Source organism: Phyllostomus discolor, chromosome 12 (assembly GCF_004126475.2).
Source record: "Phyllostomus discolor isolate MPI-MPIP mPhyDis1 chromosome 12, mPhyDis1.pri.v3, whole genome shotgun sequence".
Taxonomy (NCBI): Eukaryota; Metazoa; Chordata; class Mammalia; order Chiroptera; family Phyllostomidae; genus Phyllostomus; species Phyllostomus discolor.
The window spans coordinates 74940142-74954111 of record NC_040914.2 but is presented as its reverse complement, the minus strand read 5'-3'; the positions used below and the strand labels follow the sequence as shown (position 1 = coordinate 74954111).

The following is a 13970-nucleotide window of genomic DNA, read 5'->3' as shown; positions in this document are numbered from 1 at the left end:
GTGTGTCTGCTGGGCTCCACCTTCTCTCAATCAGCTCCTTTTTAGACTCACAAGCCACCTTGGGCAGGAGGGGGCAGCAGAGGCCACGCTGAGCTGCCTTCTCTGGTGATGGAGGAGAGACTTCAGACTTGAGCACTCACCAGGATCACTTGGGAATCTGTAAATACTGTGCATTCCGGGGTACCCCCTCCAGAGATTCGAATCCCGCAGTTCTGCATGCCCTGCCACACTGCTCTGAACTCTGCAGTTTGAGCAGACCACCCAAGTATTTCTGATGAGGATGGTTTGGGGGCTGCCCTCCGAGAACCACCATCAGACGTGAAGCCCTGTGGGGCCCAGGGACCTTCTGACCTGGAGGTCAGAAGATCCTGGGGGCGAGTCCATGTTGGAGCCCCAGGCCCAACTCCACTGTCAAAATTCCATCTCTCGAGTCTTACAGATGCCCTCCTCCTCCCTGGGAAGGGAGGGAGCACCCCAGTGCACCATACCAGAAGATGGGGGTTCAGTGGTTCCCAAAGTGGGTGCTGCTCCAAAGTCCCTGAGCAGGAGGCCTTGGAAAATATGGATTCTTGCACCTGGTATACCACCCACCCCACCTGCTCACACTGACTCACCACCAGACTTCTGGGGAGGAGGGTAAGGCATGTGTGGGTCGCATGGCCACTCCTGTTGGTGCCACCATCCTGAAAGGTCCTTGAGGACAAGATTGTTAGAGGTGACAAAACTGAGGTTCAGAAGTGACTTTGCTGGTGATGCTCGGGGGACGGCAGAGCCGAGAGGAGGCTCTAGCTCCATATTTTCGCTAACTTGAGAGATCCGCCTGCCAATGGGGGGCTCGCATGCAGGGAGCCCGGCGCTGGTGTGACCGCACTGCCTTCCCGCTCCCAGCCCTCTCGCCCCACAGGGAAAAAACAACGGGTGGCAGTGGGTCTCTGTGGGCCAGGGGCTTTTCCATCAGAAGTGCACACCCGGAGCGCCTTCCAGCCGCCCGAGTTTCTACCCGACGTGGGCCCTGAGAGCGAGCTCCTTGCCGTGGCCCGCCGCCCGGGCTGCAGTTCCCACCCGCCTAGGGCTGGGGAGCCTGGAGGCCGCACCTAGGCGCTTCTGCTGCAAGGGGGTGCGATGGGCGACCTGCTAAGGCTCAGGTGCACCCACGGCGTCGGCTCTGCGTGGAGAACCACAAAATCTGGGCATTTGTGTTCCGTGAACAGAACTCTGTCCCGTACATCCTTGCCGCTTCCCTGCCTCTGGGCCTTTTATTATTGGGGAGGGGAAATACATACATCCAAGACTAATGCCCTAAAGGTAGCGCAGCGATTTTACCTTAATTCTCTCGGAGATGCCCCTATGCTAGAATGATTCCCGATTATGCACGCGGGGCCAGTGATTTTGCACCAGACTCAGAAGGGCCTTTACATTTTAAGCTTGCAGCTCTTGACGAGCACACTTTTACCGCCGCGCACGGCTGTGGAAACTTCGCCCTGAGGCCTCTGGCTTGAGCCCGGGCCGAAACGCGCCCTGGAGGGGATACAACCTAAGCGAGTTGGGTCTCCGCGCAGCAGTACCGGCAGCGGCGGCGGTGTGAAATCTCCGCGGGTGCGGAGGCAATTTCGCCTACGGAATCCGGCCCTTCCAGGTTTGCTCGGAGCCGAGCTCTTCTCGCGCGGAAGGCTGGAGTTTTCAGTCATCCCCAGGCCTCAGGTCAAGCTCAGAGACAGCAGCCAGGCCCATCCCAGGGCTCCCCGGGCCGGTTTTCCTGTACCCTGGACGTGGGCCGCTGGGAGGTCCTACTGAAATTCAGGCGCCACCAGGAGATGAACAGGAAGCCACGGTTCGCTGCCGCCCTGGTCTCTGGCACAGCAGCGGCGCCAAAGCCGCGCACAACCGGGGCGCCGCACCTAGGCCTCTGGCGCTCCAAGGGTCCAAGCGAGCGGGCGAGGGGGCTGGAGACGCGGCAGGAGGCCGGGGAACGCGCCGGCTGGGCTGGCATTGAGTTTCTCCTAATCAGCCCCACTTCCCCGGGCCCCCGACCTAATTGGGGCTCAGTCTCCGACGGAGGGAGGAGGAGGCTCGCCGCCGCCTGCGGAGGTTGTCTGGGTGAAAGAGCGCTGGTCCCGCGCTGGAGGCCTGAGGGCTTTTCCCGGGCACCGGTGGGAAGCCGGGGATGCGGAGAGGTGGTCTGCCTGAGACAGTGCCTTCTCTATGCACCGCGAACCTACTCGCTGAGCGCAAGGCCAGACGCGTGCAGGCGACAGCGGGCTTCGCCCAGAAGACCCCGGCCCGACGCTTTGGCCCGCCCGAGACCCCGAGGGACGCGGAGTCACCGGTCTTTTCCTGTCCCCTTTATCTCGGTTTTATAGACAGCTGTTAGGCTGGGACATTAATTGCCCGGGAGAGTTTATTGATAATTTTGATGTAACAGAGCACCGGAGAAATTACCCTCACGTCCAAAATGTCAAATTTGAGAAGAACCAGGTTCAGAGACACTGCGGTGGGTCTGGAGCGGCCGCACCGACAATGCGAGTTTATCGTGTTTGTTTTCCCAAACAGCGGGGACGGGAACAGAAAGAGGGTGATCAGCGGGAGACGCGAGCTTTTAAAAACGTTTCTTTGCCCCTAAGGATTCAGGGGGAAATGTTCGGGGAGTGGAAACACGTCTATCACCTTGCTCTCCCGCCAACACCTTTTTTTTTCTCCCCCACAAATTATACTCGCGTCTTGATTTGGGAAACACAAGCACCCGGCGTGCGCACACAGAAGAAAACCCTACAAAAAACCTTAGAGAGTTCTCTTATCATTGACAACCGATGAGATATTGGACGGTAAAGCTTGTAACTCACAGCAAAAGCCTCACTGGTCCTAGAGTGGGGGAAAAAAGTAAAACTATAATGTATATGTATTTATATATTTTTACATACATATGGTCTTCCCTGGGAGGAGGACTATATAGCTTTTCTTTAAACATTTGATTATTTCTTTAAAAAGAGAAATGACATTCAGAGGGGCAGGGGGCTCTTCTTTAAAAACAGAAGCCAAGAAAAATAGTTACTCACGCCCAGATTTCACTACAGTGTAAAACGAAGAGTGAAAAGAAGCAGATTAGCAAAAAAGAAAGAAAGAAAGAAATGAAAATAAAGTAAAAAGAAAGAAAGAGAAAATGGGAAAGAAAAAAGTATTCAGAATCACCCATATTTTAAATTTAAAAAAGTCCACCTGTCTCAAGCTGATTTTTGTCTACATTTTTGGAGTTTGGAAGATATTCTACAACCCCAATAAAATACTCATGCGATTTTATTGCTAGTTGATACAATGTTAAAGGCCATGTACAAATGTTATACATTTTTATTTTTGTTCTTTTTTTAGGAAAAAATACACAAAAGGCAGAACATCCTCAAATTGTCATTTTATACAGTGCAGAAGGAAATTTAAAATATGTGTCACAAATGCTGCACCCCAGCAGCCAAAATACTAGAGAAAAAGGGGGTAGTCCTTCATTTTATATATATATTTATATAAAACATATGGGAATTTGTTTTTACACAAATCGGGCTTTATTTCAAATTTACAATGGACATCTAAAAAAACTCTACGCGGCAAATATTGCCAACAAAGTTACACCATTAATACTGATAAACGGAGGAGCCTATGCGGTGTGTCGATTACTAGGGAAAGAAAGAATAAATAACAGGATGAGCCTTGCTATAGTTTTAAAAAGTGCCTTAACCTTTCCGCCGCCGCAATCCTGGATTCGCGCGCTGGCCGGGCCACCCCCGTGCGCGCCGCGCTGTGTTCGCCTTGCTGTCGCACCAGAAAGTTTACAGTAGAGGTCGGGAGACAGCCGGGTCTCGTGAGAAGAACACCCACCAAAAAAGTCCAAGTACAGTTCAAAACAAAACCAAAAAGACTGCAGAGAAGGAAGAAGAGGAAGGCGGAGGGGGATGGCAGAGGCCCGGAGCGCCGCCCGCTTCTGGACTCCATTGGTTTCTTTTTCAAGACGAGCAGTGGCTTCAGAGATGCAAGTCGTCAGCACAAAGATCCACCTGTGGCTGCTGCAGGACTTCGGAGAGGGGGGGAGGCAGAGCGCGACTGTTTGCCCCCCACTTCCCTGCAAAAGACGGCTCTAAAAAGAGACTTGCGCATTCCAAGACATTCTTTCCAAAAAAAAAGTTAAAAATAAAAAGATAAATACTCAACCAAAAAATAAAAGTATTTGATAACGATGGTCTCACATGTTTGCCTTTCTTCTAAAATATCTGCCCCCAACCTTGTCCACTGGAGGGGAGGGTGGGGAGAGACCTCAGCAGAATTTTTGTTTAGATGTTGAGGGTTTTCCCCCAACACAGCACCTTCTCAGCCGGTTTCAATCGGATCAAAAATAGATGTTTATTTACCAACAGCTGCAGTCAGATCAGGCCCTACCGCCACCATTTTTAAAAATTTTTGAGGGAACAGGGGACGAGGTGCCGACCACTGCGCCTGTGTCTTTGCCCTGGGAATTCCTTTTCAAATAATCCGATTGGGGAGGGGTCAAACCCTGTTCTTCTGCCGATGGTTATACCTCGAGAATAAAGCAGTTTCTTGCAATGGGTTCCCAGGCCCCCGAGCGGGCGGCCGTGCCCAGGGGGCCCGAGGGCTTCCGGCTCGGCTCACATCACACAGGGCTTGATGTCTTGGTAGGTGACCTGCTGGTGGTAGTAGGAGCCGCCGCCAGCAGAGTGCATGGAGGAGGACGCCATGGTGTTGAAAGAGAAGACAAACTCCTTTCGGTCACACATGCTGGGCGACTGGGAGTGATACCGAGGAATGCCTGCGAGGGAGTGACAGGGACTAGATAGAGTTCAAGGTGGAGAAGCAGAGCTGCCCACTGCCCCGGGGTACAGGGCCCTCTCCTCCCCATTCTTTGCCCCAGCGCCCAGATTCCCCGAGTTCGCGGCTCTCAGTCAGGCCCGGGTCTGTGTGCCCTGGGGGTAGGTAGATTCCCGCTATCATCCTGCTCCTGGGAGCAACCGCCACCTGGGCCTCTCTCTCCTTGGACACTGAGCCCAGGCCGGGGGCTTCCAGGGGTGCTGAAGAGGAAGGGGTGGAATAGGGGGCTGAGATGGGTCTTCAGATGCCAGGGAGGGCCCTGGCGGCCTCCACCTCCTGGGCAGCCACCTCCCAACCCCAAAGGCCTCTGTGCCGGCAGAGGCAGGCTCTGGGAACAGGGAAGTGCCCCTTGGAGATCTGCCCCCCCCCACCCGGACAGTTAGAATCCAGGAGTCTGAAGCTGACCAACCAGGGCAACCACAGACCCCCACGGAGAAGCGACCTTTCAGCCAGCCGGCCCAGCTCTTGCCTCCCGCAGGCTGCTGACAGCTGACCCCTAAGAGCCCCCTGCTATGCTCATTCCATGCTCTTTCCAGAACTACACCCAAAGGGCTGCTGGTGGGTGCCCAGCTGGAGGAGCTCAGAAGGAAAGGTTGTTCTGTGTCTTCTTTCTGAGGGTCTCAGGGAAAGGATGACGGGGCCAAAGACCTGGACCCCAGGAAACAAAGAATCTGTGGGGCATCCAGCTAAGGCCCTCGTTCCGAGGCTGGCCACAGACCCTCTCTCTGTCTCTGTGACCACAACATGCTTCCGACTCAGTGTTCCTGAAGCCAGGCCTGGTTCCCTGGCAGGCCAGGGCCCTGAGCCTCTGCGCACCAGGCCCAGGCGGCTTTGGGCCTAACTCTTCCGTTCTGCCCAGGCAAGGAGCAGAGGTGACTCTCCCACAGCTTTCTGAGTGACTCCAGGGAGGGTGAGCCAGCTGGGACTTGTTGAGGTGTGAGGGGGCCTAAAGGACCAGAAGTGACTTAGAATACTTGGGTCTGAGTCTTCTTGGTGGGACCTGGCCATGCTCTGGAAGGCCAGCAGCCTGCTGTTGTAAAAGAAAAGGAGAAACGACATGTTGGCCCAAGTCGGGGACCCAAGCTGCGTTCACTCCCTCAAACGGAGAGAGGTAGGGCTGAGAGACACCACAGTATTGGGGCTGACACCCCACAGAAGTGGCTGCAGGCTTTCACCCAAGGGCAGTCAGCAAATCGGGGTGCTGGGAGCACCGTGCACTCACGGAAGTCTGACTTCCCCGGGACTAGGACCGCCCAGGCTCCCCACTCACCTTGCAGCTCGGCTGGGGCGTTGTGGCTGTTCTGGTGCAGATAGGGCTGGTCCAGGGAGTGCGTGGAGAGACTGCCGGACAGGGGGTTAGCCGCGGGGTTGCAGGGGGACAGGGGCTGCTGCTTGATGTAGGAGGCACCGCTGTTGAGGGCTGCGGAGGCCGAGGGCGGCCAAGCCGCGGCGGAGCCCGAGTAGACCGCGTGAGGCTCCATGACCCCACCGGCGGCAGGCAGCAGCGGGGAGGCGGGCACCGAGCTGTCGTGGTGAGGGTACTCGCCCGCCGCTGCGCCGCCGCAGCTGCCCATGTACGAGTGGCCGCCATTGGTGGGCAGGTGGGGCACCGAGTGACTGGGCAAAGCCATGCCGTCCACGTTTCCCGGCAAGTGGCCGTTCATCATGCCCAGGCCTCCCTCGAGCGCCAAGCTGTTGGGCGGACACGAGAGGCCGCCGGCCGAGCTCTGGAAGCCGTAGGTGTCCGGGAGGTGGTTGAAGCCCAGCCCGTTCATCATGCTGTACATGGGCTTGAGTGCTTGGCATTTCCTTCGGAAGCCGCGGGGTCGGCGGCGGAACGAACCCTCCTCGAACATGAACTCGCTGGCCGGGTCGATGGTCCAGTAGTGGCCCTTGCCCGGCCGCCCGAGGCCCTTGGGCAGTTTGATGAAGCACTCGTTGAGCGAGAGGTTGTGGCGCACCGAGTTCTTCCAGCCCTGGTAGGAGCCGCGGAAGAAAGGGAAGCGGCTCTGCAGGAACTGGTAGATCTCGCTGAGCGTCAGGCGCTTGGTGGGCGAGCTCTGGATGGCCATGACGATGAGCGCGATGTACGAGTAAGGCGGCTTCTCCGGGCGCCGGATGCCGGCGTTCGTCTTCTTGGCCTTGGACGGGCCGGACGACGCGGGGTCCATGGCCGCGCCGCCTCCCCCGCCGCCGCCAACGCCGCCGCCGTGCGGTGGCTGTTGCTTCTCGGGCGCCGAAGACATCGGGTGGCTGCTGCCGCCGCTGCTGCTGCCGCTGCTCTGCGAGGCCAGCGAGCCGGGAGGAGGAGGAGGAGGAGGAAGAGGAGGAGGAGGGGGAGGAGGGCGAGGGGGAGGGGGCTGCGCGCGCGGGGCTGGCTGCGGCTCTGCCGTCATCGGCGGCCACTTCTCCGGAGCGAGCCTTGGCGCGCCCTCCCCCGCCCTCCCGTCCGTCCTCCCGGAGGAGCTGCTGGAGCGGCCAGCGGTTGGCGCGGAGCCCCCCTCTTTCTCCAGCTCCCTCCTCCCCCACCTCTATCTCCTCCCTCTTTCCCTCTCGCCCTCCCACAAGGGAAGGAACAGAGCGGAGGCCGAGGGCAGCCTCTTGGCAGCAAAGGGCGGAGGCCACGAGACAGCCCCCCCACCGTTTTTTAGGGGGAGGCACCCACTCTGGGGCCTGCAGCGGTGCGCTCCCGCAGGGAGCAGCGCTTGGTCCCCGCCACCCGCAGCGCTCGGCTTCACTACTCCAGCGGAGGCTGCTCTCACTGCACCTTCTCCCCGCGGCGTCTCTCCGGCCGGTGTTAGACCCTCCAGGAGTTTCCTCCCCACCCTGCCCCCCTCCGGCCCCCACGTTGGTGGGCGCTTAAAGGGCCGTCACTCTCACCGCCCAGAGTCTGCCAGCAGAACCCGCCCCGCCTCCACCAACCTGGCGAGCAAGTGTTAATGCGCCCTCCGCCCGAGGTTCAGCCCCGCTGTGCACAGGCCTCCGCCTTCCTTGCACGGGCTGCGCGACGGGAAACGCACCCCGGATCTCGGGCCTTCCCCCGACGCGTACAGACCAGTGGCAAATCGCAACTGCAGCGGCCTCCAGGTCGTGGCCATCACGGGCACAGCCGGCTCCGCTACGATATTCGCGGCCAGCGGGCGTACGTTCCCGAGAGGGACCGCCTCCCCACTCTCCCCGCCCCGGGAAAGACAGCGCCGCGCCCGGGACTTTTCGGACTCGCCCAGCAACTCGCGAGCAGGCGGGCAGCCGCAGGAGCCGAGCGCGGGCAGAAAACGAAAGCGCAGGGCGGGTCGCTACGACTTTGTCTCTGGAGCCGCGGGGCCCGGCGGGAGCTATTGAAGACGGCTGGTCCTCGCGGACCCAAATCGCACAGGCTCCTAGAACAAGCGGCCGCGCGCATTCACTGACTCACGCGCTGGGGCACTCATGCACACGTATGCATGCATTGATGCACATGCAAACCGGGTCAATGACTAGATCCAGATGTGGAAACTCACTCCCATTTGTGCATTTCCACTGAGACATACGGCGCTTCGGCTGTGCGCGCCCACTAATGCGCTCATTCGTGTACATGCAATAGCCCCTTGGAGCTTAAATTTGCACCAACTCCCACTCATGTGCATATTGGCCACGCTCGGAACGCATACGTGGCCCAGTTGACTCCCCACCACACGCACACACACTGAAAACCCGCCTGTTATATGGTCCTGCGGCCCTGAGGTCCCCACTTTCCAAGAGCAGGTTCCGATTTCTCACGGATGGTCAAGGCCCTGGCAGGAAGTTTATGCGGTTCAATGTAAACATGTTCTGAGGGATCCTTTAATAATAATAATAACAACAACAACAACAAAGAATTCCGCGTGCGCCGGGGGAGTTGGCCGAATGCCGCTGTGGGCTGGCCTGCCGCCGCAGCGAGGCCTCTGACACTGTGCGCCAGCCAGGTTCCGGAAAGCTGTCTGCGCGGGCGGGGAGCGCAGGCTCAGACCGCCCTCAGGCGCTCGGCTGCCCTCAGCAGGGGGCTCACACCGCTCTTCCGCCCCCGCCAACCTTGCAGCAGTAGTGTGTGGGCTAGGGCTAGGGCTGGGGTGGAGAGACTGTGGCGCCGAGTGCAGGACCGTGCAGGAGTCGGGCGCAACGCCGCACACAGGGACCCAGGTGAGTGCTGTTTGAGCGCAGATTGAGGGGCACCAGGCCCGGCCTCTCCCGCCGAGGCCTTGGGTCGGGTGGAGGGAGGCGCGGGGTGTTTTCGCGGGTCATCTCGAGAAGACGAGACGCCGTGCCCTGGCTCGAACGGGAGTGAGAGGCATGTGCCGGGCTCAGAGAGCAGCCCGCGGCGCTTTTCAAAGCCCACGGGCCTCTAGCTTTTCTCTGACTGATGCCCCCTCCTTGTCCGCTCAGCGGTAGACGCGTCGTCGCCATCTGGGCGCCTGGCATGTCTTTGCGAGGAACTGAGGGGCTCGCTGGAGTAGTCTGGCCAACGATCGTCGCACGATTCGGCAGAGCCGCGCTCCAGGAGACCCGAGTCCCCTTTCTTGGTCTGAGCTTCCGCCTGGCTCCCTTGCCTAGGCTATGCGCGCAGTCAGCCCAGCGGGCCTGGGGAAAGTGGGGGCGGGGGGTGGTGTGGGACGTGATTGCGTTGTGTGTCGTTGTGTCATCGCGCAGGTAGACGCTCAGTGACAGACTCACCTCCACTTCATACAGCCCAGCCAGCCACCGATACCCTCAGCACCTTGCCCGCCTCCAAAACACTTCTGCCCCAAGCGCACACCTCGCACACAGCTCAAGTGCCGCCACCCTTTCACAGAGGCACAGACCTGCCTCCCCCCCCCCCCCCCCCCGCAATGAGGTCGCGCTTTCGGTTAAGGGCACATACTCCTGCACTGCGCGTTCTCCCATTCACAGCCAGCCGCACATGCACACGCAATCGGACGCACAGCCGCTCCGCACGCGTGCGCGCGCTCCCACGCCCACGGACCACGGCATTCTCATATTCTATCCCTCCATCACTTTTCCCCCCTCCGCCAAACGGCAGCTGCAGGCAAGGAGGCCCAGGCGGGAGGGAAGTTCCCGAGAAGGGGTCGCTACCACCAGCTGCTGGGAGCACATCTGGCCTTTAGAGGAAAAGCGAGCGGGGGAGGCTGCTGCTGGGAAGCCAGCGAGGAGTGCAGCACACCCCACGGCTCCCAGAAAGCGATAGGAACGCCTCCCTTTCTCTCGCTCCTCCTCCACTGACCGGGTGCCTCCAAAGTGAGGGGGTTCCACAGAGCATGAAGTTGGGGGCTCCTTTCCAGTAGTCCCTTACCTCTGAGCCCCTCTGCATTTGGAAGGGCTGCAGATTCTATTTGGCTAACCCCCAGATCAGGCTCCCTCCCTCCTGCACACTCTTGTCGCTCACTGGCTTGCCTCGGAGGCGTCTGTGTGTTTTGGGGTGGGGAGCTTATACCTTCCTGGGCGAGAGGTGTGGAGCTGGGGCCCCACCTGGCCTCCACTTACCCCTCAGGTTCTGACAGCTGGTTTGCAGAGGAAGGACAGCAGTTACCATGCCCTCGGAGAGCATGGTGGCCTTAGAGCCTTAGGAATGTGGCAGATGGAGGCTCTCCCCAATCTCTAATCTCCACCCAGGTGGGGGGTGGGTAAAGAGGGGCATGAGAAGAACGGGAGGGGGAAGTGAGCTCCCAGCGCTGTAAATTGGGGGAAACCCCTCTGTTCTGGGGGGAGGACACACAGCCATAGCAAGGAGGGCTTTTCCACGTGCCCAGGAACTAAGCCCTTGGCTGGTAAGATGCCCCTGAGAAGTCCTGCCTGACCTTGCATTTGGAAGGTGGGAAAACTGAGGCCCAGTGAGGACCTGTCCTGAGTTGGCCAGTGCTGATAAGTAAACACCTCTTCATCTTTCCTCTCCATCCCCAAGGACAGCCTTCACTGCATTTTACCCTCCCAGGTGCCTCCTCGCAGGCCAAACTGGAGAGAGTGGGATTTAGACACGCTTTACCTCCAGGCATGCCCTTAGCTTCCCAGGGGCACCAAGAGACCTGTTGGGGAATTGATCGTGATAAAATAATAACAACAAGCACAAACACAATGTTAATAGGACTCACCAATTACTGAGCATGCTCAAGTCCTGATCGTCACCTTATTAACACCCCCTTGGATGTTCTCTGGGCTTGTGAATCCCTTTGACAAACTGTTGAAAACTACATCTTCCCTTCCCCCCAACACACAGAAGGCACAGACCTGTGTGACATTTGTAGAATAACTTTCAAGGTTTCACCAAACACCTTGAACTCTCCACAAATACAAGACCCTGGCTAAATGCCCCAAAAGATACTTGTTTAATCTTCACAGAAGCCCCTACAAGGTCAATTATCTCTCCTTTTACAGATGGGCTTAGTGAAGTTATCCTATGTCCTAGGGCACCCTGCGGAGCCAGGACACAAACCCAGGTCTGACGGCAGGATCAGGGGTTAAGCGCCAGCCATAGGGAGAGGGTCGGCAGTGGACAGGGCAGAGACCCTCTGCCTGCAGATCTGGAATCGTTGTTACCGGGATTTGAATCCAGCCTCCACCATGTAAGGATGTTGCATGATCTGTTTGAGCCTTAGTTTTATTTCAGTGGGGGTGGAGTGGCGGGGGGGGGGGGGATTTTTGTTGGTTTCTTTTTTTCCTAGTGGTATTGATATAGAATTGAAATATAACATTGTTGAAATTTCAGGTATATGATGTATTGATTTAATACATTTGCATGTTGCAAAATGATCACTGCAATAAAGTTAGTTGCCACCTCCATTCCTCCACATAGTTGACTTTTTTACTTTTCTTTTTTTTTGTGGTGAGAGCATTTAACATCTACTCTGTTGGCAACATTCAAGGATATGGTACAGCATTATTAGACACAATCACCACGCTGTGACTTACTTTTGTCATCTGAAAAACCTGACAAATAATTGCATCTTTTTTCTCAGGCCCGTTGGGAGCACTGGGCAAGACTGTGCAGAGAAAGACTTAGGCTATCCAAACAGGCAAACAAACGAAATCAGCTTGAGGGGCAGTTGGAGAAAGTGCAGACTGGGATGTGGTGGCTTTTTGCTTTTAGCTTCAAGATCCTCAAAGAACTGCCCTCACATCCCAAATTAAGTATGCACCCCAGTGCCAGCCCCAGGAATCCCAAAATGGGGGTTTGGGGTGTAAAAACAGACACGCCTGCCTTGTCTCCCACTCCCCAAGCCCAAGGTATTTTTACTGGCTAATTGCTTAAGTGAAGCCGCCCGGGCAGAGAGCGCGTGGTAACCCGAGCAGGGAACCAGATCCAGCTCGGATTGTGCCCGGGCTGGCCTGGGGGCGGGGGGTAGAGGCAGCCGCCGACCACCCACCGTGAGGGCAGCCCCCTCGCCTACCGCCACCCCTGCTCTGCATTAGCGCCGGGCCAGCGCCTCCCTTGCCTTGCTCTCTCCAGCCCCTTCCAGAGGACGTCCAAAGGCGACCCCAGGTAGTGTGGGCTGGTAGTGTGGGTTCCCAGACCTGAGGCAGGCATGGGCAGTAAGGGAAGCTGCCTGGCCTGGGGGCTGAAGGGAGGCTGGAGGGGCTGGGATGGGACACTTGTAGATGAAAATGCAACCTAGGGACAGGGGATTGTGGGGATAAATGTCAAGGTCAGGAAGAGAAAGGGCATTCCTCCTCCTCCCCGTCATAAAACCATCTGTGCACAAAGGGGTATTTCTCTGCACACTCGGACTGTGCACACATACCATGCACGCCAGTTTGCAGAGGGAAGAACTGTGGGACTGGAGAGGCGCCGGGCAGCCCTGGCAGGCACGCTGGTGTCAGGCGGGTGTTCACTGCCAGGGCTGTGCACAGAGTAGCGTGAAGCATGCAGATATGCTGTGTTCCCTGCACTGAACATGTGGGTAGTGTGGCGTCTTCCTGTATGATTGGTACTTTAAGATGTGAACAATATAACACATTATGTGTGTGGAATATTTGAACACAATATAAGGTGTTCCACACACAGATCTTTAGAGACTGGGTCTAGAACAGCAAGTTACACACGTGGAACAGTCTGAGGGCACAGACAATGTAATGTACTCTAGACACAGAGCACGTAGGCTCTGAGGACCACATGATATAGAATCATACATGGTTGTAGGGTGTCTGTAGCATAAAGGGTTATGTCATACATGAGATATGGGATTCACACGAACATTGTGAAATGTGTACAATCCGATGCCCATGGGCACAGAGCATCATGGGGAATGTGTTGACAATACAGCATGTCGCAAGGAGAGGGGTCTACACTGGGGAGCTCTGTCCACTCAAGCTCCAGGCAGTGTGTTTGCCACAGAGCATGGCCGTGCATGCAAGACCGTCAGGAGGTTTGCATGCAGTCTAACATGCAACAGTAAAAATGCAAAGACCACACAGCTCATGGCCCCTGAGACCTTGACTCTGTGCTCTTCCAAGTCCTCTCTCGAGGCAATCAGTTCATGCATCCCTGATCATGACCCTGTCAGGCAGGTCCTGTTTTGATCTCAGGTCCCAGGGAAGCCAAGTGACCCTCCTACTCGATTTCTGTAGCACTGGAGCACTTTGTCTTGCTGGGAAGAGTGGGCAGCTCTTGAGGGGCTATGGAGACACAGGGAGGATGTGCCCCTGTGTGGGTCTTCGTGAGGCTGTGAGCATGGGACCCCATAAACCTCTGTCTGTAGCCAGCGCAGAGAAGATACAGGGACAAGAGATGTGTGTACTGAGGACCCTGATGTCTGGGTGTGCTGGGGCCATTGGGAAAGCCCCCAGTCCAATCCTCACACCCATGTTTTGGGGTGCTGAACCCATTGCTGTCCAACTAAACTCCAAACCAAGGCAGTCCTGTTGTCAATAGGAAGCTGGGCTCTAGGCACCCCCCAGACTCTTCCTGGGGGTACCCCAATGGGAGACGGAACTGGGGGACTCAGGAACCCCACGTGTTTGGACTGCCAGGGCCACATTTGGGGAGCAGCCGGGGAAGGGGTTCCCCCTGCACCAGGCCCTGGCAGTTCATCTCCCCTTGTCAAGTGTACGTTAGGGAGAGGTTCATATTTTGGTCAAGAAAAAAAAGAGAACTCTTG

At 57.2% G+C, this 13970-nt stretch overlaps 1 protein-coding gene across 1 annotated transcript; it reads right to left on the bottom strand.

Annotated features, from left to right (window-relative positions):
* Nucleotides 1–3547: 3547 nt before the first annotated feature.
* Nucleotides 3548–8130, bottom strand: FOXF1 (forkhead box F1). The gene is made up of 2 exons (XM_028501886.2): nucleotides 6137–8130; nucleotides 3548–4807 (listed from the first exon to the last, which is right to left on the bottom strand). Exons 1-2 carry the CDS (start codon nucleotides 7260–7262, stop codon nucleotides 4647–4649), a joined length of 1287 nt encoding a protein of 428 aa, XP_028357687.1. The 5' UTR covers nucleotides 7263–8130; the 3' UTR covers nucleotides 3548–4646.
* Between the last annotated feature and the right edge of the window lie 5840 nt (nucleotides 8131–13970).